Raw genomic sequence first — 26967 nt, forward strand, 5'->3', positions numbered from 1 at the left:
CTCTGTAGAATGGGAGTAATTCCTACCTGTCAAAATTGGCTCTGAGGGTTAAAGGAGGAAAGTGTGTTGTCTGGTGGGATGCAGTAATTTCTTGGGCTTCTGCTGTGGTAGTCAATGCTGAGTGTCCCACACAGACCAAGTGACGGCCTCTTTGGATCTCCTTGTCTTGTCTGAGGAGCAGGAGAGAGCATGGTGGTTGGGCTGGGTGGGAGGTTTGTATTTGGTAGGTAGACACAGGCCGCCCCTAAGTAAATCAGCCACGATTGTCATTAGGGCCTCAGAGCCTTGCTGTCCCACCCAGTTTCATGTACAGTCTCTGGGAAGGCCCCCAAAGGGCCGGCCAGCCAGCACAGGCCCCGTGTCCCTGCCTCTCAGCAGTAGGGCCCATTAGAACTGAACTCTTCTCCGTGGGGCATTTTATTTGCACACTCCAGTACAGTGGACACCAAAGGGGTTTTCTAATGCTTCACGGGCTGCTAATTTCCTCCGTGACCTCTTTTGTTGGGGCCTGACCTCAGCTAGAGGCTCCACACCATGAAAGCCGGCGCCTGACACAGACCCTGGGCAAGGGGTGACAATGAGGCCTCTATCAGCTTTAATCAGGCTCCAGTTGCTTCTTAAGAGCAGGGGGGTTCGTGTGGTGCTCGGAAGCCCTGGGTGGCACAATACAGGAGCCCCCAGAGTCCCTCACAGAGGCCAAAGGACTCAACAGGCCAGAGGGGGTGGGTAGGTGGGAGGGGGCTTTGTCCCAGGCGCCTCTTTAGAAGGCTGGGCCTGGCCTGAATGGCCGCCTGGCCTAGCCCAGGGGTATCATGGGCCTCTGGGTATTAAGGAGCTGCCCCCTCCCCACCCTGCTCAGCCTGCCAACCTATTCATCGCCAGCCTAATTAGGTTTTGTCTGTGCTCTCCCCCCTCACAGACTGTGATTCCTACTGCAAGGCCTCCAAAGGGAAGCTGAAGATCAACATGAAAAAGTACTGCAAGAAGGACTATGGTGAGTGTGCTGCTGCTGGGTCTCTTGGGGGAGGCCAGGGCTCTTGTGACCAGCGAGGAGCTGGGGTTGAGGTGCAGGTGCCTCGGTGGGTGTTGGCCGGAGTCCCAGTGACTGGGCAAAGGCTGGGTGCACTAAACACCCAAGAAATTCTGGTCTTGGGGGCCAGGCAGTAGCATAGCAGGTTAAGCGCACGTGGCATGAAGCGCAAGGACCAGCATAAGGATCCCAGGTTCAATCCCCCGGCTCCCCACCTGCAGGGGAGTTGCTTCACAAGTGGTGAAGCAGGTCTGCAGGTGTCTGTCTTTCTTCTCCTCTCTCCATTTCTCTCTGTCCTATCCCACAACAATGACATCAGTAACAATAATAAGAATAATAACCACAACAATGATTTAAAAAAAAAAAAAAGGACAGCCAAAAAAGGAAAAAAAAGGTCTCCAGGAGCAGTGGATTCGTGGTGCAGGCATCAAGCCCCAACAATAACCCTGGAGGGGAAAAAATAATAATAATTTCTGGTCTTTTCTCCCATGACGTTTGGAGGTGGGTTCTCCCAGTCACCTTGTAGGGAGGCACCCAGACTCTTAAGAACTTGCCTGAGGCTGGGATCCACAGACGACCCGCCTTCAAGGGGCTGTGTGGCCCCGGACCAGTCACTTGACTTCTCTGGTCCTCCTTGCCCTCATCCACCCCATGGCATTTAATCTGAGCTTCTGTTACTCAAAGTGCAGCCCTCTGGGTTCCAGCGAAGGGGATGGGAGCTGCACTGTGTGCTGAAGATGCAGATTCCTGGTGCTGCCTTCTCCTTCTCAGCGTTGACTCCACACGGCTGAGGTGGGGCTGGCTTTGTAAACAGATCACAAACAGTCTCGTGAACCCTGGAGTTGAGAGCCACTGCAGAGATCCTGTCACCTGTGCCCTCAGGCTCCCTCCACTGAGAAGGGAGTCCCCAGCACTGGGGACAGCGGCCCCTGCACCCTCCCCCCACAACAGGCTCCTCATTTCCTGCCTTCTGTAAACACTTAACTGAGGATCTCCTTGCACTGGCCCTGCCCTGGGGAGGTGAGGAGATATCTTTGTGCTGTCTGGTCCCTGAGTGCCTCCAGGCTGGCAGGAGGTCTGGGCTGGCCAAACACCACATGATACTGGGTCAGGGCCTGACTGTGGTCATGGGGGCTGGGAAGTGGTGGGAGCTGAGAGGGGGGTACTGCAGAGCAGGAGAGTAAGCAGGAATCCCTCAACAGTGGTCCAGCTGTCTGCTGGCAGAGGTGGTGAGGGTTGGGACATAAAACCCAGGACTCTAGGGGGCAGCCAGAGACCCTGTCACTCATCCAGGAAGTGGCCACAGCCTTGGATACAGGCCCAGGATCCCAGAATCTGGGCCTGACATTTTTCATTGTGGAGGGTAATACCCCTGGCCTCTGTGGGCGTGACTAATCTGAACTGGCACTGGGATGCCTTTCTCTTTGACACCCCCACCCCACCAACACCATCCAGCCTACTCACCTCCCTTTACCTGACTCCCCCACTCCAGCTGGGTATTGCTGGATCTCACTTGTCCCTCTCCAGCTGCCCCCCCCCAATACACACACACACACACACACACACACAAACACACACACACACCAATGAAACAAGCCCCCATCCAAGGCCTTGGTAATCCTGCCAATTCCAATGCTATTCCAGTCTCCTTTGGGAGACCATTTTCTGAAGTCTGCCAAGATTATGGGGTGAGTCCAGCCTCAGTTTCCTTGTCTGTGCCGTGGACGTAGTGCACCTGCCAGGCCTGTCTGGAAGCCTCCAGAATAGGAGCAGGAGCTCAGGGTCTGGGGAAAAGTGATGGCATGAGTGTGAAGCCAGCTAGGTGGGAGGAGAGGATGGGAGAGATGGAGGTGGAAAAGCAGGGTGAGAAGGGAGGGGTCCTCTAAGCAGGAGGCCTCATGGTCTGGAGCCTGCAATCCACTTCTCCCCAGCCCAAGAGGGCCTGGCTGCCCATCCGGGAGACCAGGTCTTATGAGGGTCGTAACTGTGTGAGCCCAATGTGAGGGTTTTTCTCTAATAAGATGGTTGGAGGTAGGGGGGCAGGACAATTAGCATAATAGGATAGTGGGGCCTGCAGTAACCCAAAGGAGTTGGGAGGAGTTCTAAGACTCATTTTATTGTGTTCATGCAGCCACACATGTACACACACACACACACACACACACACACACACACACACACACACACCTCTACCTGCTAGAGCCCAGCACACAAGCCAGGTGACCCTGCTGCCTCCCCTAGTTTGAAGCAAAGCTGCTGGCAAGTTCTGTGAGTCCACTGAGACACCGCCAAGCTGTGGGCTACCTGCTCCTGACCCTGCTTTCTCTCCCTCCTTCCTTCCTTCCTTCCTTCCTTCTTTCCTTCCTTCCTTCCCTCCCTCCCTCCCTCCCTCCCTCCCTCCCTCCCTCCCTCCCTCCTTCCTTCCTTCCTTCCTTCCTTCCTTTCTTCCTTTCTTCCTTTCTTTTTGCCTCCAGAGTTATCTCTGGGGCTCAGTGCCAGCACTACAAATCCACTGCTCCTGGTGGCCATCTTTTCCATTTTATTGAATAGGACAGAGAGAAATTGAGAGGGGAAGGGGAAGTAGAGAGGGAGAGAGAAAGACAGACACCTGCAGACAAGCTTTGCTGCTTGTGAAGCATCCCTTCTGCAGGTGGGGAGCCGGGGCTCGAACCTGAATCCTTGAATGGGTCCTTGCACTTAGTACTATGTGCACTGAACTGGTTGCACCACCGCCCGGCCTCCACCCCACAGATAGTGTTCCTGAAAGCTTTTTCTGCTTGTTTGTTTGTGGGAGAGAGAGACCACGACCATCACTCTGACACATGTGATACCAGGAATTGAACTCGGGGCCTTGTGCCTGACAGTTAAGTGCTTCATGCGCGATGCCAACTCCCGGGCAGCCCTAAAAATCCCTTTAAAGTGCTCACACTCCAAGGCAACTTTCAGCTCCCACAGGGAAGCAAATCCCAGCTTGTCAGATGCTTTATAGAGGAGGGGTTCTTGTCTCTAAGCTAGAGGAGGCCCGGGTTGTTGTGGGTGAAATTCCTATGGCCTCAGCTGCTGGCTATGAGGCTGTCCCCCGGCCTCTGTGGGGTCAGGACTCAGGTAGTGTTCCCAAGAACAGACCCCCAAGAACCCAGGGTCACAGAGAACAACCCTGGCCCCCTCCTCCCAAGGAAGGAGAAAAGAGTAGGGGGCTGAGTGGGGAAGAATGGTTTTGACTTTCATCTTGAAGCAGGCTTTAAGTGAACTAGAAGAGGCCAGGGAAAGGGAATCACTGAGAGAGAGAGAGAACTGAATTCTGTAAAAGTTACCACTGTGGGCCCTGTTTTGTCTGGGCTTCTGTTTGACCCTGACCCCCACTTCTTTCCAGCTACAGAAGTCTGCCTTCTCTTCACCAACAAGCAGGCCCTTGCCTTTCTCTGGTGAAGTGGGCCTGGCACCCTGATTTTATAGACTCGGGGGCACCCCACCCCAGAGGACCTCCATGGAACCCTGGCCCTAGTGTGATCCTGTTGGGCAGTGGGAGGCATCTCTTCCTGGGGGAAAGAGGGATGGACAAGCTTCTACTTCCTTGCCACTCTTTCTCCCGACTTGGCCCGACTGTACCCCCACTCTTGACTCCCTTGTGGATGACCCAAGTGAATCCAGTCCCCTCCCTTGGTGTCACAGAGGGCACCTGGTCCTGCTGGGTGAGGTAGCCTGGCCCTACAGATGTCCTGCTCCTTCAGGGGTGGCTGCCCTGGGCTTTTCCGCTCACTTCACAGTTCTCCCCAGGGCCCTGGTGTCCACTCAGGGGTGAGGAACAGCTGCTTACCAGCCTCTCTAGACGTCACCTCCACCCTCAGCCTGTCTTGTCCACATGTTTGCTGCCAGTGAGTCCTGCAGGGCAGCCAGTGAGGGAGAAAGTGCTGTAAGGCCTCCTGACTCTGCTCCCCCAGCCTGCTACTGGGACTGTCACTGTCCCCACCTTTCCCCTCCTTGCAAAGACCCATGGGGGGGTGTGTGTTATTCCCCAGGATCGCCCTGGATACACTTGGAATCACCTAAAAGTAGAGATACACCCCCCTCTTAGCTCAGTGTCTAGGTGGAATAAAGAAGTATCAGAAGTGGAGGGGGCAGGTAGTGGCACGCCTGGTTAAGCGCTCACATTACAGTGCACAAGGACCCAGGTTCAAGTCCCTGGTCCCTAGCTGCAGGGGGGAAGCTTCATCAGTAGTGGAACAGGGCTGCAGGTGTCTTTCTGTTTTTTTTCCCTCTTTATTTTTCATCGCTGTCAATTTCTCTGTCTCTATCCAATAATAAATAAAATTAAAAAAAAAACATATATATGAAGGGAATTGCAGGGGCTTGAGGGAAGAAGGGGCATCTAAAAAATACATATTTCTTATTTCTTGATTAATAAGAGAGAAGGAATGCCAGGTTAAACTCAAGACCTCACACACGAGCGCCCAGCGCTTTATGCACTGCACCACCTCCCAGGCCACAGGGGAGGCTTGCTAGGGCGCCTAAGTGACACCCATGGGGACTAAGCAAGGGACACAGTCAGTCACCAGGCACAGCTGTGGAGTTACTCCAAAGCTGCCAGATCTTTGCACAGCTGGGGCCCTGGACCCCTGGATGCAGTAGGATGGGGAGGTATCCCTCCTACCCGAGGGGCAGATACTTGGGCCAGGGGAGAGAAGGACGACCGGGAAGGGATGGAGGAGGGCACTGACTGGCTTTGGCCAGCGGGTAGCTGAGGCCACCAGAACAACCCAGGCCAAGGATGGTGGGGCAGTGGGGAAGGGGGAAGAGGGAGGCTGAAAAAGTGTGTGTTCCTTGCTTCTGGCTAGCGGCCTGGCAGGGAGCTGATTAAGAAGCAGACCCCCTCCTCTGAGAGCCAGGGCACTTGCAGGCTCCAGAGGTACTACTGAGAACCTTGGGCTTGCTGGTGAAGAGCAGGTTTCAGACCCACTTCCTGCCCCAAGGCTCTTGAACACAAATTTGGGTCTCCACTGAGCTGAGTGGTGGTCAGCTGATAGAAGGTGAGGGGAAGAGGGAGACAGTGGTTAATTAAGGGTCTGGGCCCCCTAGGGTGTGCTGGGGCTGGCCTGTGATGGGCATCAGAAAGATAAGCAGAAGGCGTTATGTAGGGGACTCTGCCCTGCTCAGCTCATTGAGAGAGACTATCCCATAATAGGCGACGGTTGACTGCTCCATTCCCATCTGTATGGCAAGGGACACAGGCTCCAGAATCTGGAATGCAGGTTCTTTTTTTTTTTTTTTTTAATTTTTATTTATAAAAAGGAAACACTGACAAAAACCATAGGAAAGAGGGGTACAACTCCACACAGTTCCCACCACCAGAACACTGTATCTCATCCCCTCCCCTGATAGCTTTCCTATTATTTATCCCTCTGAGAGTATGGACCCAGGGTCATTGTGGGGTGCAGAAGGTGGAAGGTCTGGCTTCTGTCATTGCTTCCCCACTGAACATGGGCATTGGCAGGTCAATCCATACTCCCAGCCTGTCTTTTTCTTTCCCTAGTGGGCCAGGGCACTGGGGAATCAGGGCTCCAGGACATATTGGTGGGGCCATCTGCCCAGGGCAGGCTAGTTGGCATCATGGTAGCATCTGGAACCTGGTGGCTGAAAGAAGAGTTAACATAGAAAGCCAAACAAATTGTTGACTAATCATGAACCTAAAGGCTGGAATAGTGCAGATGAAGATTTGGGGGTCTCTGTTTTATAGCTAGTTAGTAGGCCTATTTTAGTTAGATTCCAAAGGGCCCATGCAGATTTCTATTTGCTGTGTGACCTTGGACAAAGAGTCTCACCAGCCTGTGCCTTGGTGTCCCTGTCACATGGAGGTGTCACCAAAGGGAGTTGGCATCTGTTGAATCTGATGAAGCATGGTTTGCGGGCCCCACCATGCCAGGCACCATCTTGAAGGGGCAGGGCCCCGGGACACAGTCGTTGGCAACTGTCCTCTCCTGGGGCCACTTAGTCCCCTGTTGCCCTCTTGGGGAATCCAGCTCACCTTGCAAACGCTTGAGACAGCCCCAGTGAGAAGGCTAAGGGGGATGAGGCCGTTACAGGAGGGAGTTTTCCTGATTTTCAGTGTGTCAGCGATTCCTGTCAGCCGCTCCGGCAAATCTGGCCTCCGAGGGGCCCTTTGTTTGTGTCACGGCTGGGCATGAGTGTGCAAATGTGAGTGCATACGTGGCAGAGTGTGTGCAGGCGTGAGAACGCACATTCAGCCACAAGGTCTGGTTGGCTGGGCTGCTCTGGTGCGGGCCGTGCTCTGCCCAGACACCCAGCTCCAGAACCCATTAACAGAGGCAAGCGTGGCATCGTAGCACCATCCCCAGGACAGATGTTATAAACAGTGTTGGGCCTGGCCAGGGGCGGGATCCCCTGCATGGTGGTCTGGTGAGAATTTCAGGACAGATACCTCTGGGCTGGCGTGGGGGACATGGCACTCACAGTCTCCCCCAACCTGCACCAGAGAGGGGCTCAAGAGAAAAGCCTGACTTTCCTGCAAGCTGACCTCCTGCAGGAATGCCCCAGCCAAACCCCCCACCCTTCGGAGTCTCTCAGCTCCCTCTCTGGTCCTCTAACTACCCTGGGCACCTTGGGTGGTTCCTCTGTGCTCTGGTTCTCACTTAGCTTCTCATATTTAACAACTTTCCTCATCTGAAACAGGCACACACACCATGCACACAGCACACCATATGCTTTCAAAAGTGTACTACACACACACACACACACACACACACACACACACTATGTGTTATACACCTACCTGAACAGACATGCACACACATACTATATATGCATGCCATACACAGCTGTCACATGTATGCACACCATACAAACATGCACCCACAAGCACGCGTGACAGCAGTGCACACCCCAAGAAGTCTTATTCTCTCTAATCTCCAGCCCCAGCCATGCTGCCCCTCCTCTAGCCACTGGGCATCTGCAGTGTGTCCTGTCCTGGGCAGGTGCATGTGTGGACAGGGTCCACCCTGAAATGGGATAATCTAGGCTGCACGTACGGCCTATAATCTGTAGGGGGTGTGAAGGGAAGGCCAGCTTTCTGGAGAAGGCAGCCCAAGCAGCCAGTCCTCACTCAGCAAAGCAGGACTCTTGGGCAGAGCAAGGAAGCCCTCTGAGCACAGAAGTAGAATCATGCTGGGGAGATGGAAGAAGGGACATGGGTTCTGAGTCTGGGGGTGAATGGCACTCGGGGAGGTTGGGCGGATACTCACTGGATCTCGACAGCCCTGACCCTGTGCAGAGGTCACTGTGTCCCTACAAAGCCTGTCAGCATGCTGCCACCAGCCACCTCTTTCAGTCAGTCCATGAGCGAGGACTCACCTCCTCATGAGGAGGACTCAGCCAAGGCCTCCTCCTCCTCCCCTAGACTCAGGAAGGGGAATAGGGGTGGGTGGGGGGACAGATAGCTCCCATTCTGAAAGGTGAGATCATTTCACTTTTGCCAGTTCTTGGAAAAATTATTCATTCCCAGAACTGTTTATTAGTCACCCCTTTTGTTGAAAGACATCTTGGCACCACCAGATGGAAAAATCAAAAATGCTTTTCACAAGATGATTTGTCTCGAATATTCCTCCTGAGAATCCACAAGGATTATTTCGAAGGATACAGACCCAAAGGGGAAGTTCTGTTGGCCTCCGTGGGGAGGGACTGGATTAGGCTGTGTGTGTGTGTGGGGGGGTGCTGCCTCAGGGGCCTCAGGGCAGAGGTAAGCATAGTGACCTGGGTGGAATTCTGATTTGCACCAAGTACTCCTTTTTGTCCAGGTGCCTCAGAGGCAGTGTGAGGGAAGGATTTATTTTTTGGTGGAACAGTTGGGGCCTCATGCATGTGTGATTTCACTGCTCCAGGCCATGTTTTTCATTTAGAGAAATCAGAGTGGGATGGGATGGGATGGGATGGGATGGGATGGGATGGGATGGGATGGGATGGGATGGGATGGGGCAGCCGCCAGGGGCCAGAAGGCAGTGGAGAGGGGAATAATGAGGACTGAGCTGAGTATAATTGGGAAGTGGTACAGTGGCTGGAGTCCTCAGTTTATAAGCAAGAGGTCCCTAGTTCAATCCCCGGCACATCATGCATGCCAGAGCAATGTTCTTCTCCTCCCTCTCTCTCTCTCTCTCTGTCTCTCTCTCTCTCTCTTCCTCCCTCCCTCCCTCTCTCTGTCTCATCTCTTTTTCTGCTTCTATCTACCTGTCATCAATAAGTAAGCGGATCCTTAGAAATAAAGAAAGGTGGGAGTCGGCGGTAGTACAGTGGGTTAAGCGCAGGTGGCATAAAGCGAAAGGATCCCAGTTCAAGCCCCCAGCTCCCCACTTGCAGGGGAGTCGCTTCACAGGCAGTGAAGCAGGTCTGCAGGTGTCTCTCTTTCTCTCCTCTCTGTCTTCCCCTCCTCTCTCCATTTCTCTCTGTCTTACTGACATTAATAACAATAACAACAATAAACACAACAATGCTAAAACAACAAGGTCAACAAAAGGGAATAGATAAATATTAAAAAAGAAAGAAAGAAATTTTAAAAAAAAAAAGAAAGAAAGAAAAGTTGACGCCTGGCGGTGGCGCACCTGTTAAGCGCACAGAGTACTATGTTCAAGGGTCTGGGTTTGAGCCCCACTCTCCATCTGCAGGAGGGACACTTCAAGAGTGGTGAAGAAGGTCTGCAGGTGTCTCTCTTTCTCCCTCCTCTCTCAATTTCTCTCTGTCCTATTGAATAAAATTTTTTTTAAAAAGGAAAAAATAGCCACCAGGAGAGGTGGATTCATAGCACCAAGCACTGAACACCAGAAATAACCCTGGAGGTGAAAGGAAGGAAGGAAGGAAGGAAGGAAGGAAGGAAGGAAGGAAGGAAGGAAGGAAGGAAGGAAGGAAGGAAGAAAGGAAGAAAGGGGTCGGGCAGTAGCGCAGCAGGTTAAGTGCAGGTGGTGCGAAGCACAAGGACCCCGGTTCGAGCCCCCGGCTCCCCACCTGCAGGGGAGTCGCTTCACAGGCAGTGAAGCAGGTCTGCAGGTGTCTATCTTTCTCTCCCCCCTCTGTCTTCCCCTCCTCTTGCCATTTCTCTCTGTCCTGTCCAACAACGATGACATCAATAACAACAACAATAATAACTACAGCAACAGTGAAAAGCAACAAGGGCAACAAAAGGGAAAATAAATAAATAAATATAAAAAAATTTTTTAAAAGAAAGAGGGAAGAAGGGAGGGAAGGAAAGGAAGAGGGGAGGAGAGGAGAGGGAAGGACAGCACAGGAGAGGGAGAAATGACTTGGATTCTGAGAGACACCATCACACCACAGCTATTGCTGTTGCAATAGCAACTCCCCAGTGGCGCTGAAACTCAGAGAACACAGCAATGCAGGCACCCTACCTGGTGATCTGGCGAGGGGGCCCGAGGGGGGTGGGGTTTATTCCTGCTGATGGGCTACCATCATCCAACAGGATGGAAAAACAGGCCTGAGATTCTTCTCTTTTCCCAGGCCTGGGCCCTTAGTCCTTGGAAGCACAGAGTAGGCATAGAAAGCCCTTGGAAGGTACCAGCAGCCAAGCCCCGACATGGCCCTGAACTCTCGGCTGCTGAATAGCCTCAGAGGAAAGGCCACGGTGACGGCTTTGTGGGAAAAGGAGCAGGAATGGCTGCCTTGGTCTTGGGAGCTGGTGGAACCCAGACAGGGGTGGAGGAGGGGCACTGGCATGGCTATTCCGGTCGTGGCCCAGTGGGGGGAAGATGGTCATGGTCCGTCCACAATGGAGAGTGGGGAAAACGGTGGCCTAAGAGCAGGGAGACAGCGCGGGCAGCTGGCCTCCAGCCTGGCTTGCCTTAGAGAGGCTGACTTGCAGGAGGCAGGGGGGATGGTGCTCAGAGCCCAGCTCTCCTCACCCAGCTGTTGTCTGGTTGACCAGGCCGGGAATCAGGTGAGCAGGGGTGATGGGGAGTTTTGAAGCTTCTCTTTCTCTGGCTAGCCCCAGGGACATGGGGGCCTCTGGGTAAATGATTGCCTCCCCGCTCCTCCTGCCCCCTTGACACCCTTCCCTTCCTTTTCTTGACCTCGAGGTCAACAGCTTTTCCTGATCAGGATCAAATCCTTCAAGTGTGAAGCGCTGGACAGATTCTCAGTCCCGGCCTAGGGCCGGAGTTGCCTCTGCAGTGTGCTCTGATTCCAGCTTTGAGTATGGGTTCAGATGCAAGAGGAAAGGCTCCACCTCGGGGAGGGGGCTGTTCCCCAGACAGGCCAGCAGGACCCACCCCCTGAGCACTCTCCCTACCCCAGGAACAGGCCCTGGACTAGCAAGCAGCACGTGGTGTTTCAGAGACTTGCTGACCCTTCCCTGGGGTGGGGGGCAGGGGGGTCACTGACCCCCCTGGGGAGCCTCTGATTTCCCCAGCCAGATGTGACCTCCCTCCTTTTCCCCACCCCAAGTGCCAGCCCCATCTGGAAGCCAGATGTGGAGCTGGATCCAAGTGAGTCAGCCTGAGGTCTCAGAATGAGGTTGACCATCAGGTTGGGCAGGGGAGGTGTGGGCCCCAGTGGCAGTGCCGCAGTTGAGCCTCTGAGTCCATGGGCACTCAGTCACTCCCCATCCCCGAAGGCAGGGAAGGAGGGCCCAGAGCCTGGCCTCCCACCACTGCCTCTACCAGCATGGGCTCCAGAGGGTCCCGCCCAGGGGTCTGGGCACCTCCTGAGTATCCTCAGTCCCTCCTCCCTGGGTCATCCTCTCCTCTCACTCTTTTCTCTCCCCTGACTGAACATCATTTTGTAGAGGAAGGACGGGGAGGCTCCGACAGGCTTGTGCTACATAGTACTAAGCACAAGGATCCAAGTTCGAGCCCCCAGGGTCCCTATCTGCATGGGGGACGCTTCCCAAGCGGTGAAGTAGATCTTCAGGTGTCTCTCTGTCTCTGTCTCTACCTCCTCCCCCTCCTCTCTCCATTTCTTTCTGTCCTATCCAATAAGATGGGGAAAAAAATGGCCAACAGGAGCAGTGGATTTATAGTGCCAGCACTGAGTCCCAGCAATAACCCTGGAGGCAAAGAGACAGAGAGAGAGAGAGAGAGAATTGATTGTGCCTTCCCCTCCACTGCTGGGGACCTGGGGTTCAACGTGGGAGTGGGGGAGTCAAAGCCCTGTCTTTCGGCAGTGTCGCTGTAAGCTGGAGTAGAGTCTGCAGGCTGGAGTAGAGTCTGCAGGCTGGAGTAGAGTCTGCAGGCTGGAGTAGAGTCTGCAGGCTGGAGTAGAGTCTGCAGGCTGGAGTAGAGTCTGCAGGCTGGAGTAGAGTCTGCAGGCTTCCCCACCTGTCTTCTCCCCCTCACTCGGAACCTCTTTTGGGACCCAGAAGAGCTTCTCCCACCGACATGGGGCTCAGATACGCATCTCCCCAATGCGGTGGATTCTCACACCACCCTCTCTCTTCCTTAGTGTCTCCAGCACCCATTTTCTGGAACTCCCTCCCTTAGACCAGCCTCTGGTCTTTATACCTGTGCCAGCTCCATCAGCCTGGAGTGAGTGTGTGTGGGGGGGGTGGGCTCAGGACTAGAAGGAATATGAAGGGGGCAGCACACCCTCCCCAGACATAGTACATGTCCTTTTCAGGTGACCCCAGAATTACTTCCTGTAGGTGAATGTGCTGGCTGTGGTCCCCCCGGGGGTTGGGGTTATCTAGGACTCTGGGCTGTTTGCTGTGGTTCCTATCTCAGGGCCCAGGGGCCTTGTTTGTGTGTCCTTGAGGAAGAGGAAGAGGAAGATTGCATCCTTTGAGGGGGACTCGACTTTGAGGAGAGTGCTGAGTATTTCAGTGTTCAGAGGGTGCAGTAAGTAGCTTCAGGCACCTCCACCCCCTCACCTCACACTCCCCCCCCCCAGCAGGGACCCACACAATGGACTCTGCTTGTAAAGGGTGGGACAAGGGTTCTCTGCCAAAGTGGAGCTTTGGGAGTGGGAAGATGGCTTGTGGGCAGGACTGGGTTTTTGTTTGTTTGTTTTGGGGCGAGGGTCTCTGCTCAAGCTTTCCTGTGAACCCCAGGAGTTCTGGGGCCCAGAGAGACCTGGGGGTGATGAGATGCAGGGAAGGAGCCTGACCTTCTGCACTCCATTCCTCCACAGCTGGGACCCCACAGGTGCTGAGAGCACCCGGCAGGTAAGGGGGGCGCTCATTACTCAGCCTCCTGATTACTCAGCCTCCTGGCTGGGTGGTTCTTTGCTGCCCCGCCTGCAAGCCCCACCCTCGATGTCTCCCTTTGTGTCTGGGGGCTGGGAGGCAGGTGTGGGTCCTTCAGGGATTGGAGCCTTGACCATCCTTGAAAGTGAGCCTCTGGGGGCCAGGTGGCAGCGCAGCAGGTTAAGCACACATGGCACGAAGTACAGGGACCAGTGAGGATCCTGGTTCGAGCCTCCGGCTCCCCACCTGCAGGGGGGTTGCTTCACAAGTAGGTGTGTCTCTCTTTCCCTCTCCCTCTCTATCTTCCCCTCCTCTCTCAATTTCTCTCTGTCATATCCAATAACAACAGCAATAACAACAACAGTGACAGTGACAACAAAATGGAAAAAATGGCCTCCGGGGCCAGTGAATTCTTGGTGCTGGCACCTGGTCCCAGCGATAACCCTGGATGCAAAAGAAAATAAAAAGAAAATGAGCCTCTGCTAGCTCTACCCCTGCCAGGCAGTGGGGTGGAGTGAGGGTGGTGTATATGGGTGGGGTACACAGTGAGTTGGGATGTTTCTGGCTCATTCTGGCTGGAAGAGGGGGAAGCAAGAGGCAGCATTTTCCTCTCCTTTGAGCTGCTTTTTGGATAGTCTCATTTACTCTCTTACTGCCTGAGCCCTTCGCAAAATGGGATGACCCTGATCTCTTCTTGTTTTTGAGTTGGGGTTCAGGTGGGTTACGCCAGTCCAGTCTCCAGGATTGGCACTAATGACTTTTTCTAGAGTTCGCTCTCTGGGTGAGACCCCATAAAATCTCTTCCCTCTCCCCAAAGCAGAGTGTGCTGGAACTGGGACCTGGCAGGGGAGACTGAGGTGGGTACCGCCTTGCGATTGGTCATGAGACAGGAAGCCCTGCAGTACTTCCTTCGCGGAAATGGGAAACTTTTAGTCAGGCCTAAGTTGAGTATCCCACCTTCTACATGATCTGAGGGGCCCTCGGGGTGGCAGCCTCAGGATCCCTAAGGATGACTCGGGGCAGCTGGAGAGTGGCAGGGTTTGGCCAGAGTGAGCCTTCCCCACATGTAATGAAAACTGGGCCCATCTCGTGTGCCCTGCACCCCTCACTCAGCACTGAACACCTTCTGCCTGCTCACTTGTTCGCGCTGGTAGATTAACATCCCCAAGAACAAGGCTCGGCCCCATTCAGTGCTTTCTTACCTCCACAGGACTCTAGGAAACATGTGGTCCGAGCTGTGTTTTATGAAAGCAGCTGCAACCCATGACACGCTTTCCGTACAAGGCGATTTATGAGTCTGCACAGTTGTAATGGTTTGGGGGTGTGTGGTGGTGGTGTTCATATGCTCCCCCCTGCCCTGTCTCAAAGGCAGAAGGGTGATGAGACTTCTCTAGCTGCAGCGGCCAACAGGAAGGTGCAGCTGGGCCGGGGGAGGCAGGCACTGACCACCCAAGCCTCCTTGGGAGGACTTGCTGCTGTGAAGCCCCCACACCTGCCCTGCGCAGCCCATAAATCCTGGGGGCCTCAAGGAGGCCGGAACAAGCCTCCCAGCCGAGGCATCACAGGGCTTAGACTTGTGGGGAGAGAACAGCTCGCAGGCTGTCTCCCCCGCCACACCCCGACCTATTCCACAGCCAGTTCTGCCGACTCCAGGAGTGAGCTGCAGCTGCATGAAGCTCCTCTGCTGACCAAAAAGCTTTCCTAGAACTTGACCCCCACCCAGAACCTGCCCCCCTAGAACCTGGCCCTGGACAGAAAGCTTTCCTCCCGCCTGAGGGCCGCACACCTGCAAGCCGGGCATCAGCTAGGATTCACCTTCTGCCACTGACCTAGCAGAGCAGTGACAGTGCTGGGTGGTATAGGGTCCCTGACTGGAGCTGAAGAGGCAGGCGGATGGGCTGTGGATCAACTGGGGCTCTGGACACAGGACAGGGCTGCCTCAGGGGCAGTCAGCCCTGCTTTGGAGAAATCCAAGTACAGGCTTTGTAACTTGGAGCTCCCAGTTGCTTCTGATCATTTCCCAGAGTTGGCACCTTAGGAAGGATGGCCAGTTGTCTGCTCCTAAGAAGGGGCCCTCTGACCACAGCCTGGGGTGTAGTAGTCACCTAGAGGACCCCCTCCCCCAGGACTAGTCCAGGCATCCTGCCTTTCTCGCCTCCTGCCTCCCAGCCCGCTGCCCTCAGCCTAGAAGAGCAGGCACTGACCCTTGGTCCCTTTCTCACTTCTCTGGATCACAGTCAGCCTTCCAGGGCTGGCGCTAGGCCTCTGCTGAGAGATGGTCAGGACCATTAGCCAGAGCTGTAGACAGGAGTTAGCACAGGGGGGTCAGTCTACAGAGCCCTGACCTGCTGGCTCACGAGGGCTCATTGCCTGAAAGTCCTTCCTGTGAACCCAGACTGCTTGGGTGGGGGGTGGGGGGGGGGTGCTGCTGCCGGAGAGACCCTGCCTACAGTCTGGCTGGCAGAAAGGTGGGCTTTCTGCACAGAAGGGGGCCAACAAAGTGCAGCCTGGCCCTCGGACCTGGGCAGCAGAGTCCCTCCTTGTTGCGATTAAAGTGCAGCCTGGCCCTCGGACTTGGGCAGCAGAGTCCCTCCTTGTTGCGATTTCCTCGTCAGCCTCACCTCTCCAGCTGTGTGTCCTGTGGGCGAGGTCTAGCAGCTGTCCAGCCTGAACCCTTTTTTTTTTTAATTGAACAAAGGTTCAGGAAGGGAGAGAATTCACAGTTGGACCCTCAAAGTGGGGCCCCTTGTCATGTAGAGTAGGGTGGAAAGTACCAGTCGGCCTGGGGAGGGGGGGGGACAGGGTGCACCCCTCCTCTGTCTGCCCCAGCAGCTCCCACATCTGTTCAGGCATTGGCCCCTCTGCCTTCATACTGGAATCTTCTTCCTGGTGACCAGTCTCCAATTTAAAAGGTGTCAGTGCTGAGTCTCCCCACTTGGTTTACTTCATGGTCTTTCTTCCTGAGAGCCAGCTCCCTCATTTCTGAATATGGGATGGGGGTTCCTCACCAGCACCCCACGATCCAGTCTCATTGAGGTCAGTTTAGGACACCAGAGGCTGATTGTTGCTGGTGTGGGGGGGGGCGGGGTTTGGGAGGATGTGAGTGTCAGGCGCCCACCCCTGGGGGACTGTGACCCTCAGGTGGGCAGTTGCACCCGTGACATAGGGCCTAGCCCCCAGTTGGGTGATACTGTGAGCCCCCAGGAGACCCCAGCCATGCCTGGCTGTCAGCCAGTAGAGCTGTCCAGGGGCAGAAGCACCCCCCCCCCCCGTGGTGTACCATACAAGCGTGCTCCCGGCATGCACAGCGGGTCCACCTGAGGTCACCATCTCAGTGAGTATTTTGAATATTTTCAGGAGTGTGTGCACTGCGGGGACTTGGCCCTCGCACTGCATGTGCAGCTCATACTTGGTGGGCTGTGTAATGTGCCGAGGCACTGCCAAGGGCAGCGGAAATATGGTTTTTTTCCAGCATAATCACATGCAGTCTACCACCACCCTCCCTGCCTCTGTCCCCACCCGGAACCTGGTGCTGGCCCACCTGGCCATTGGGGAGCTGTGGGGATGGAAAGAGGACGAGGCCGGGTCCAGCTGTGTCTGGGGAAGTGGGAGTGGGGGCTGCTCTGGACCACCCTGCCTGGTGGTCCAGAACATTCCTTGATGAGAGCCCTTGACTTTAGAGCAGGGACCGTGTGGCAGCAGCTGCCAATCTTCCCGCAGTGTTCTGGCAGGTCCCGGATGTGGAAAGGGCCCCAGCAGCCTACAGCATAAGTTCAATGCCTGGCTTTGTCTAGCCTGTCTCTCCAGCCCCATCTCAGCACAGTTGGGATGTCATGACCCTCATCTGCTCTGCAGCCACCTGACCCCCAGCCCCCAATTTCAGTTGTGCGATTTTGCCAGGACAGCCAGAATCCAGCACTATGACCTGGGGAACGTCAAGAACAGGAATTTCTCTCTTTGCCATCCTGGAGGTTGGAAGTCTAAGTTCAGAGTCTCAGCAGAGCTGCTTTCCACTGAGACTTTTTGCCCCCTAGCTCAGGACATCTTTCCCCTGTGTGGTTGGTCACATGACTCTGGCCTTGAGTGTGTCTATGCCCCAATCTCCTCGTCTTACGAAATACAAGCCACTAGAATTAGGGCTCACCCTGGCCAACTCTTCTTAGTTGCTCTGGAAAGGCCCTATCTCTACAGTGCCACATTCTGAGGTTCTGGGGATTAGGAGTTGAATGCATCGACTTTGGGAGAGACATAGCTCAGTCCGTAACATGAATAGATGCTTAGTGCCTGGGACACACACACACACACACACACACACACACACACACACACACACACACACAGGAGCTTCCAGGGGCCCCAGCCAGAAGTACTTTCTGCAGTATCCCTCAGCCCCTCCAGCTGGGGTTGGGGGATCCTGGCTGCCCCAGGGGACCAAGGTCCCCTTCTGGGAAATAGTGAATCCTGAAGGAGGTTCATTCTGTATTCAGCTTAATCTGAGGAAATGGGCTCTCAGGGATTGGGGGGGGGGCTCCCTTGTGGCTTAGCTCAGGGGCTCTCAGTTGCCATGGTGACCTCTGTCTGCACAGTCAAACACACTTCTCTGGACCAGAGGACTCCCCCACCCCCCCCCCCAAGAGTTCACACTGAGTGTTGAGTCCCTTGGTGACAAAAAAACATGGAAACGGTTGCCATGGCAACCATTCTTTGGAGCCCTCTGCCAGGAGTGCAAAGTTCAGGATGCCCAGCCAGAGCTGAAATGAAAATATGGGAAAAGTGGCCACTTTTCCCCACCCCAGAAAAATGAGTGGGAGGGTGTTTGATGCTCCCCTGGGCAAAGCCATCCCTCCTTTTCCCCATCACTCCAAGCTGAGCTTGGGCACTGGAGGGTAGCAGAGCAAGCAGGCAAGGGGACAGCAACGTGTGTCTTCCACAGAGACCTTGAGAGAAGGCACCAGGTGTGGGAGGTCAGGGCCAGGTGTGGGTGGGAGGTGAGGACTAGCCCTGTGGGTGCTGGGGCCCTGGCCTGCCTGTGTCTGTCTGTTCATCTGGAATCCGGGCAGACAGGCCTCTCTCTCTCTCACTGCTCCTTTCCCAGGATGGGCTTTCTTTAGTCTGGTCCAGGGTAAAGGGGCCAGGCATGGGCTCATCAAGGGGAAGGCACCCCACACTGTTTACGAACACCAGTGCAGCAGCCGTGACTGCTGTGTGTACCTCAGCAGATCTTTGGTCAGCCCCTGGCTTGCTGACAGCCTAAGAGGCATCAAGCAAAAGGGTTCTGCAGAAAGGAAACATGACCTTGTCGAACCTGATAAGTCACAGACATATTTGTACAAGATCTCCCCCCCCCCCACCTTATTTTACAAAGGCACTTTCTTGTGTTTCCAAAACACTTTGTAATATCCTGCAGAAGTCACACTGGGTGACACTCTCCAGAGCAGTCACCAGGGAATTTTCAGGAAATGCATATTCTAGGTCCCACCCAAGTCAATTGAATCAGAAACCACTGTGGATGGGGTGGTAAGGATGTGAGTGTGAATGGGTCTTCCCGGGGATTCTGAGGCCTGCTGTGGTTTGGGGAGATATTTTTGGAGAGTTGGGGTTGGGGGGGAGCCCAAGGGTGCCAGAAGGGACCTGGCTGGGCCAAGAGGTGGGCATTCTAATAGGTGTGGGAGGTGGGTAGCACAAGGACTCTGTATCTGGAAGGGGCACTGTGACCACCCTGAAGGGCTCTACACCGTGGACACTGAAGGGCCATTATCAGAGACCGAGTCAAGGGCAAGGCTGTGTGTCTGAAGGTGTCATGAGACTTGGTGTTCACTGACTGAAACCTTTGAAAGCGTGCAAGGGTAACACGTGATCTAGGACACACGGACGGGGACACACACACACACACACACACAGCTGCTGGGGTACTGGGGTGGGGAGTATCATTCTTGGGTTTCCTCTGGTCTTTCTGAACCCAAAGAGGGCTGGTGCCCAAAGGTGGAACCATCAAAATAGTTGTTAAGGCTTTGGAGCTGTGGCCCTGACACGTGGGGTTTCAAGTCACCACCCGTCACTACAGCCCCTGGGTGGGGGGGTGGGGCGTGGCAGGCTCCCTGTTCATTAACTTCCTGACACAGGGCTTCCTTTCCTCCTTTGTAAAACACCTGTTTCTCCGTCCAGCACCCCCGGTCCTTGGAGGTGGGGATAAGGAGGTAGGTCCCCCTGGCCACTGGACCTGGGGGCGCGGACCCACCCCCCGCCTGTGCTTTCTTGCAGCCGTGCAGATTCACATCCTGAAAGCCGACAAGGCGGGAGACTGGTGGAGGTTCACGGTCAACATCATTTCCGTGTACAAGCAGGGCGCCAGCCGCATCCGTCGCGGTGACCAGAGCCTGTGGATCCGCTCGCGGGACATCGCCTGCAAGTGCCCCAAAATCAAGCCCCTCAAGAAGTACCTGCTGCTGGGCAACGCGGAGGACTCGCCCGACCAGAGCGGCATCGTGGCTGACAAGAGCAGCCTGGTCATCCAGTGGCGGGACACGTGGGCGCGGCGGCTGCGCAAGTTCCAGCAGCGGGAGAAGAAGGGCAAGTGCAAAAAGGCCTAGAGCCGAAGCAGCGGCGCCCAGGCCGGCGGAGGCGGCCGGCTGGCCGGACTGGGCCTGCGAGGGCTTCCCCGGAGGGCCAAGGGGGTGGGGCCGCAGCCAGCGCGGGGGCGGGGCCCTCGGAAGCCCCGCCCCCGCCGCCCCTCTCTCGCCCACCCCCCCACCCCACCCCCCAGCGCGCCCCTGGAGGGCGGGAGATGCGCTCGTCGCCGGGTGTGCGCGGCGGGCCAGGCCCTGGAGAAATGAGGACGAGACTTAGCTACCTCACGGGCTCCTTCAGAGCAGACACAACTCCCTAGGGCTAGGTGGGGTGGCCCGTGGAAATGGGGCAGCCCCGAGCTGGGGCTGGTGATGGCTTTGGCAACGACGTGAGGAGAACTGTGAATGGGGAGGGGGGAGCTGAAGGAGCCTGGCCAAACCACCACCCCAAACACAAAAGACCGCATATCCCCTTCTAAACCCCTGCTCCTTCTTTGTCTAGGAAGTCCCACAGGCCCCCTGGCTGTGAGGACTTGGATTCCTTTAGAAGGGACCCTGAAGCTTTGGGAGGGAATGGGGAGCCTTTCGTCTCCACTGCCACCTGCTGGGTTGGTTCTCTGGGGTCTTGGGTGGGGCTGGGGAGGGGGTAGAGGAAGCCCCTGCCTTGGCTGCCCCTCTGTGCAGCTTGGGAGCGGGTGCTGACCCTGCACTCTGGCCTGTGTTCAGGGCAGTGGATCCAAGGACACCCTTGAGAAGCCCACGCCCGGGTGGTCACTGCCTCATGCTGGAGCTGCCAGTTGGAGGAGGCATTCTGAAGGCAAAACCTCCCAGAGAGTTTCCTTTCTGGAAACTTGGAACCAGCCCCTTTTATGACATTTTCCAGGGGAGGGGTAAGGGGCACTGGCTGGGTTTGCAGCAGTGACACTATTTGTGTAATGACATCAGCTCCCACAAGGCCCCTCAGTAGTGTCAGCAGCTGGGAAGGGCCCAGCTAAGCATGGAATGCAGGCTGAAGAGGCAGCTGGGCTGCACTGGGGGAAGGGGCTTGCTGGAGCCAGGGCAGGGTTTGCCAGTTCAGCCAGGTGCCAAAAATGCACCAGCCATGGCAGGCCCAGCAGCAATGGCCAGGTTTCTGGGGGAGTTGAGGACACCTTGACCACTTTCGGTTGCTTTTCTCACTCCTGAGTCCCCAGAGTAGGGGGGTGGAGGCTCCTGGGCCAAGATCCTACAGTAGGCCTCCTACCCCGAGTCCCTCCCGGGTTAGCCTGGGCAGCACCCGCCCCTTTCCTGCTGCCCCCTGCCCTTCGTGAAAGTGCCCCATGTGTTTGTCCCCTCTGCCTTCTCACGGCCAGGCCCCCTTTCTAAAGCCAGAGATGCATTCCCCAGGCAGGAAGCCCAGGCCCTTCTGGTCTGATTGCCTCACATTCTTGTGGCCTGGGGCTTTCTGCCTCCTGAGCTTTCTGCCCTGCCCCAAGCCATCACACCTGGCACACTGAATTAGAGGCCTGGCTCCCTGCTCCATCAGGAAATTGGTTTCATTTTCCCTGCCAGAGTTTGGCTACTTGGAAGGGTCACATCGAGTATGAAGCTTAGCCCATGCTGGCTTCCCTCCCGCCTCCCAGCGCCCATCCCCTACACCACCACCTAACCCTCACCACCACCGTTGTGGCTGCCACTGACTGAGCACCTGCTCCGTTCCAGACTCTACCCACATGATCTCACCCTATCCTTCTGACAACCTCGTGGTGCAGGGATCCTGATCCCTTTCCCACATGTGCCCCAAGTCCCTGATTTCAACTTGAACCTGCCTTTAGACCCTGGGCCCAAACGCCTCTTGCCACAGAAGGTTTTGCAACCCACCCACCTGCTTGGTCCTCGCAGCAGGTTGCTGTGAGTGCCTCTGGGGGAACCCCCATGGGGATTCTGGCCTTGATCGCTGCAGGTAGTCTGGAGAACAATTGGGGACGGTGGTGAAGGGGACATCTTCAGAGGTGCCAGGAACAGGGTGATGCCGGAAGTCCCAAATTCAAGGTGGGGATGGGGTTGGGCAAGTCTTGGCTGATCTTAAAGAGTAGTGACTGAAGGGGACTTGAGCCTGCCTAAGGGAGCTGGGAGGGGTTCCAGGAGAGGCCGGCAGAGATGCCCTCAGGGCAGGGAGAAGACAGAAGTGCCCTGGGAACACAGGCACCTCGCCAGGCAGTCAGCCCTCCTCTGATGCCCAGCATGGCTTACCAGCACCATCAGCATCTGGAAGGTCGGGGCATTTTACCTGCTCAGTCTTTGAAAGATGGTTGGTCCCATCACCTCTGTTTATAGTGCTCTGGTTTCCCAGTGGGAGCCCCAAGAACTTCCCAGAGGAATCTGTCTCACCCCATGTCCAATGAAAGGGCTTGTACTATTGGGGTCCCCTCTCCCACCAACCCCCAGTTCTGCAGCCAGTGGTCTATCAAGCACAGGCTTTAAATTCAGCCAGAGTCCAGCCCTGCCCTCCTGCTCAGCACCCCCCAGGGCACAGGCCAGCCCCTGGAGAATATGTCACACCAGCCAGGTTGGGATGAGGACACTGGTGGCACCTTGGGCATCACAGGCTGCCGTCTCCAACTCAAGGTCCCATCCAGGACCTGATTCCAGCCAGCACCTTCCACAGTGAGGACCCAGCTTCCACTGTCACCCGGCTCCCTGGGAGGAGATGGAAGGAACTGAGGAACTGAGGTGTTCTGGTTTGTCCAGTTAGGAAGGGATGTAAAATGGAACTAGATTTTGATTCTGAAGAGTGTTATTAACCAGAATTGTGCTATGTAGGTATTTAAAGAAAAACATACCAGATTAGTTTCATTCATTCATTCATTCTTTCTTTCTTTCTTTCAAGATACCCCAATTGTTCTTTTTTTCTTACCTGCTGGGTGGTCTGGTGCCCCTGCTTTACTGACACGCCGTGAAGCTATAAAGACTGGGGGGGGGGGGGGGCGCATGGCTGCCACCTAGACTTGCCTGCAAGGCGGAAGGCATTGTTGTCCAGTTCCCACAGATGGGTAAGAGGGACCCTTGACGTCTGCCATTCAGGTCAGGGGGTGCGGGAAGCTACCCCAAGTCCCTTCCGCAAATGATCTCCTGAAACTAGCTCCATAAACAGCACGCAGGAAAAAGGTGAAGATTTCTTGGGTTTGCCCCCAGGCTGGAGTAAGGCTGAAATCAAGGAGATTCTAAGGCACTGGGAAATGCCCCCCCCCCCACCTTGGAAAACTGAAGCTTATGGGGGTCCCAGTCCTCCAGGGAGGCACCCCTCCTCCCAACAGAGGCTGGAGATTAGAGGAACTCGACTCATCTGTGGGGGTCAGTGGACCCTGCATCATGGCCACAGCCATGCCATACCCTAGGGGGGATCACTTGTGAGGTCTCGCCCCCTGCCCGAGCCAACAATCCCACTCGTGTGTGCTCAGACATCTTTTCTGGTCCCCTGCTTCCATACGCACTTCCCCACCCCTCCCTCCTCCCTCGGCCCCCTCCTGTGTTTCGGAGTTCTATTCATTCAGAATTGTAGATGTTTAGTTGTGACCATGACATATTGTTTGGGTCAGTGTTCCTTTCCAATGCATACTAATATATTACGGTTATTATATATGAATATATTTAATGACGTGGAAAAAAGTTGTGGATTTTTTTTAAAGTTTTTTTTTTTTTTTTTTTGGTTAGAGTTTGTAATGGACCCAGATGGAATTTGTAACGTGGGTGCCACATGATAGAACTAAATTCAGATATCAATTAAATAAACTCTTGGACACTGTCTTGTCTCCCAGTCTTGATTGGTGGCCTGTGCTGCAAGGAGGGAAGTATGGCAGGACTCAGGTGGCCACAGACGGAATATGGGTTCTGGCCTATTTCTTCCTTGCTTATTTGTTTTTGCCACCACCTGGGCTTAACCACCCTGAGACGACTTGTTTTCAGATACAAACAGAGAGCAGGGAGACAGTCAGTCAAAGCTGCCACCAATTCAGTGTGCGTGTGTGCCCGTGTGTGCATGCGTGTGCGTGGGGGGTTCTAGGCTTGAGCCTGGGTTACATGCATGACAAAACAGGGACACTATCCAAGTCAGCTATCTTGCCAACCCTGCACGTTTGTTTTCTTTTGCTTCCCCTCATGAAGTCTGAGACAGCACCAACTGCTTAGAAAAGAAAGAGAAAGGGCAGCTTTTTTGTTGTTAGATAGGACAGAGAAATGGAGAGAGGAGGGGAAGACAGAGGGGGAGAATAAAAGAGACAGACACCTACAGACCTGCTTCACTACCTGTGCAGCGACTCCCCTGCAAGTGGGGAGCCGGGGGCTCGAACCGATATCCTTACGCAGGCCCTTGTGCTTTACGCCACGTGGGCTTAACCCACTGCGCTACAGCCCAACTCCCGTGGAGACATATCTTATATATTTTTGATACTGGGACATAGAGAAGCCTCATAAAGGATCTTGGACCCTTTGTGCTTAAAGCAAGAGACTGACTACTGTGCCGATATCCTTACCGAGCCCCAGGGATAACCTTGGAGGCAACAAATAAATAAATAAAAATAAATAAGTAAATAATAGCCAGAACCAGTAAACCAAAAAGAGATCCTGCCATAGTGGGAGCCAGTCTGGAGGTATGTCAAGTCTGTTAGCTATCCAAGTTCAAAGCAATCAGTGAAGAACTGGGGTGAATCTGGCTTTCGGTGTGTGGAGCTGCAGGATCTACACCAAGATGGCAGCCAAGTCCTACAGACTAAGGAGGAATGAGCAGAGAAAGGATGAAGAGTTGAACTTTAAGATGAACTCCCATCTACATGAAAGGAGAATACACCCTCACCGGATACCCATCTTCAGGCCCAATCCTGACCTTTCCTCCACCTTCCACTACCACCTGTGGTGCCAGCTATTTATCTTATCCCTCTATCCCAGCCCAGTACTTCATCAGGCCTTCATGATCAGGAATGAATGAATGAATGAATGAATGAACAAGAGTTCTGAGATGCAGAGTCACTGAAAGCTAACAAGAAGGGAAATCACAAGAAGGCTACTGCCTCTCCTATTATTTTACTAGATAGAACAGAAAGAAATTGGCAGACCTGCTTCATCCCTCATTAAATAGGCCCCCTGCAGGTGGGAAGTGGGGGCTATGAACCCAGGTCCTTGCGTTTGATAATAGTTTGATAATATGTGCACTTAACTGGGTGCATCCACTGTCCTCTCTCCCTGAAACTTTCTTCAATGCAGTGGGTGCTGGGCTTGAATCTTAGTTGTATACATGACAAAGCACTAGGTGCACTAAGTGAGCTATTCTGCTGGCCATACAAATGTTTTAAGCTAAAAGGTTCATTAATCTGCTTTTTCAAGCCATCACTCCAGGCTTCGTATAGTGCAGGGACCCGGCGGTTGCCAACCTGTGCAAGCCACCAGGAATTGAGCTCACTGGCTTTTGTAGAGGCTATATGTAAACCTCGAAATGGTTGTGATTTCTCTATTAAGTAAACAGTTCAGACATTAGGAACATGTTGTGTTGCCATGCAAAGGGGAGCCGATGGTTACCGGGCAGCTATCATCTCTGCGCCAAGCTGTTTGGAAGACAAGTCCCAGTGGATAGGCCTGGTCTGGCCCCTACCAGGCAGACTCAGCCAAGCCCGGAAGGCATGGGCCGGCCATTCCCTGCTGTCTGGAGAGCGGCCTGAAATGGCCTGAGCCTCTCTTTAGGAGAAACGGGCCTGCCCTGGGGCCTGAGGAATGGGGCCTGGGGTCTTAGAATGGGGCCTGCAAGGTTGGGTGGGGGCCGGGCGGTAGCACAGTGGGTTAAGCACATGGCGCGAAGAGCGAGGACCTCTTTAAGGGTCCTGGTTCGAGCCCCTGGCTCCTCAATTGTAGGGGGGTCGCCTCACAAGCAGTGAAGCAGGTCTGCAGGTGTCTATATCTTTCTCTCCCTCTCTCTGTCTTCCCCCTCCTCTCTCAATTTCTCTCTGTCCTATCCAACAACAATGACATCAATAACACCAATAATAACAACAACGATAACAAGGGCAACAAAAGGGAAAAAATAGCCTCCAGGAGCAGTGGATTCGTAGTAAAGGCACCAAGCTCCAGCGATAACCATGGAGGCAAAAAAAAAAAAAAAAAGAAGAAGGTGCAAGGTCTTGTTGGAATGGCAGCGCCAGACATGACTGGCAGAAACAGGATGCAGGTGTCAGTGAGTCAGGCAGGCTGAGGGGAAAGCGAGCCTCTTCTGCAGCCTTGAGCTCTCCTCAGCGCCAGTCATGACGCACATGGCCATCTATAGACTTGAAGATTCCTGAGAGTGCTGCTCAGAGGCAATGCTGTCCTGGCAGTGTGAGTCTCACCTCTGGCCAGCCTACCTCAAGGGGCCTGTCTTCTCAAGACTTTTTCATGATGGGGAGTTGGGCGGTAGCGCAGCAGGACCAGCGTAAGGATCCCGGTTCGAGCCCCTGGCTCCCCACCTGCAGGGGAGTCGCTTCACAGGCGGTGAAGCAGGTCTGCAGGTGTCTATCTCTCTCTCCCCCTCTCTGTCTTCCCCTCCTCTCTCCATTTCTCTTTGTCTCTATCCAATACAAAATGGGGAAAATGGCTGCCAGGAGCAGTGGATTTGTAGTGGCGGCACCTAGCTGCAGCGATAACCCTGGAGGCAAAAAAGGGGGGGGAGGAAGAGGGGGAGAAGGAGAGGGAGAAAGAGAAGAAGGAAGAAAATGTGGATAGTGCATGGTCCTGTGCCTTCCAGAGCCTGACATGCTAAGTGGAAAAAAAAAAAAAGACATGGTCACCTGGCAGACTCAGTGCAGGAATTAAGCTGGGTCCTTGCTAAGTACTGGCCCAAGGTGGTTGGAAAAGCCCATTTTAGAGATGAGAATGCAAAGCACAGGAAGGCTGAGTGGTCCTCATAGAGGACTCAGGGTCCAGTGAAATTCCAGTTCTGCCATCAATCACACCCTTGCTGGGTGAGGGGCTTCCCAGGGCCAGGAAGCTGTGCCCCCAGAAATAGTGCCCCGGGCTGGGACGTCCCACGTAAGGCAGAGCCCCTCTAAAGTGTCAGATTTTGTTGAACAGACATCTCTTTCCATGCTCCTTTGAGACTAAAGGCAGGAGTCCGGCGGTAGCGCAGTGGGTTGAGCGCACGTGGCGCAAAGCACAAGGACTGGCGTAAGGATCCCGGTTCA

At 54.7% G+C, this 26967-nt stretch overlaps 1 protein-coding gene across 3 annotated transcripts in view; it reads left to right on the top strand.

The window, feature by feature from the left end:
• NTN1 (netrin 1) overlaps positions 1–23570 on the top strand; it is a 223171-nt gene extending 199601 nt beyond the window's left edge. For all 3 annotated transcript variants that reach the window (XM_060204420.1, XM_060204418.1, XM_060204419.1), the window contains 2 exons: positions 920–994; positions 19482–23570. In XM_060204420.1, the coding sequence (XP_060060403.1) occupies positions 920–994; positions 19482–19810 (404 nt within the window). In that variant the 3' untranslated portion in view covers positions 19811–23570. The remainder of the gene's footprint in view (positions 1–919; positions 995–19481) is intronic.
• Positions 23571–26967: the final 3397 nt, after the last annotated feature.

This window comes from Erinaceus europaeus, chromosome 12, assembly GCF_950295315.1.
Source record: "Erinaceus europaeus chromosome 12, mEriEur2.1, whole genome shotgun sequence".
Classification (NCBI taxonomy): domain Eukaryota; kingdom Metazoa; phylum Chordata; class Mammalia; order Eulipotyphla; family Erinaceidae; genus Erinaceus; species Erinaceus europaeus.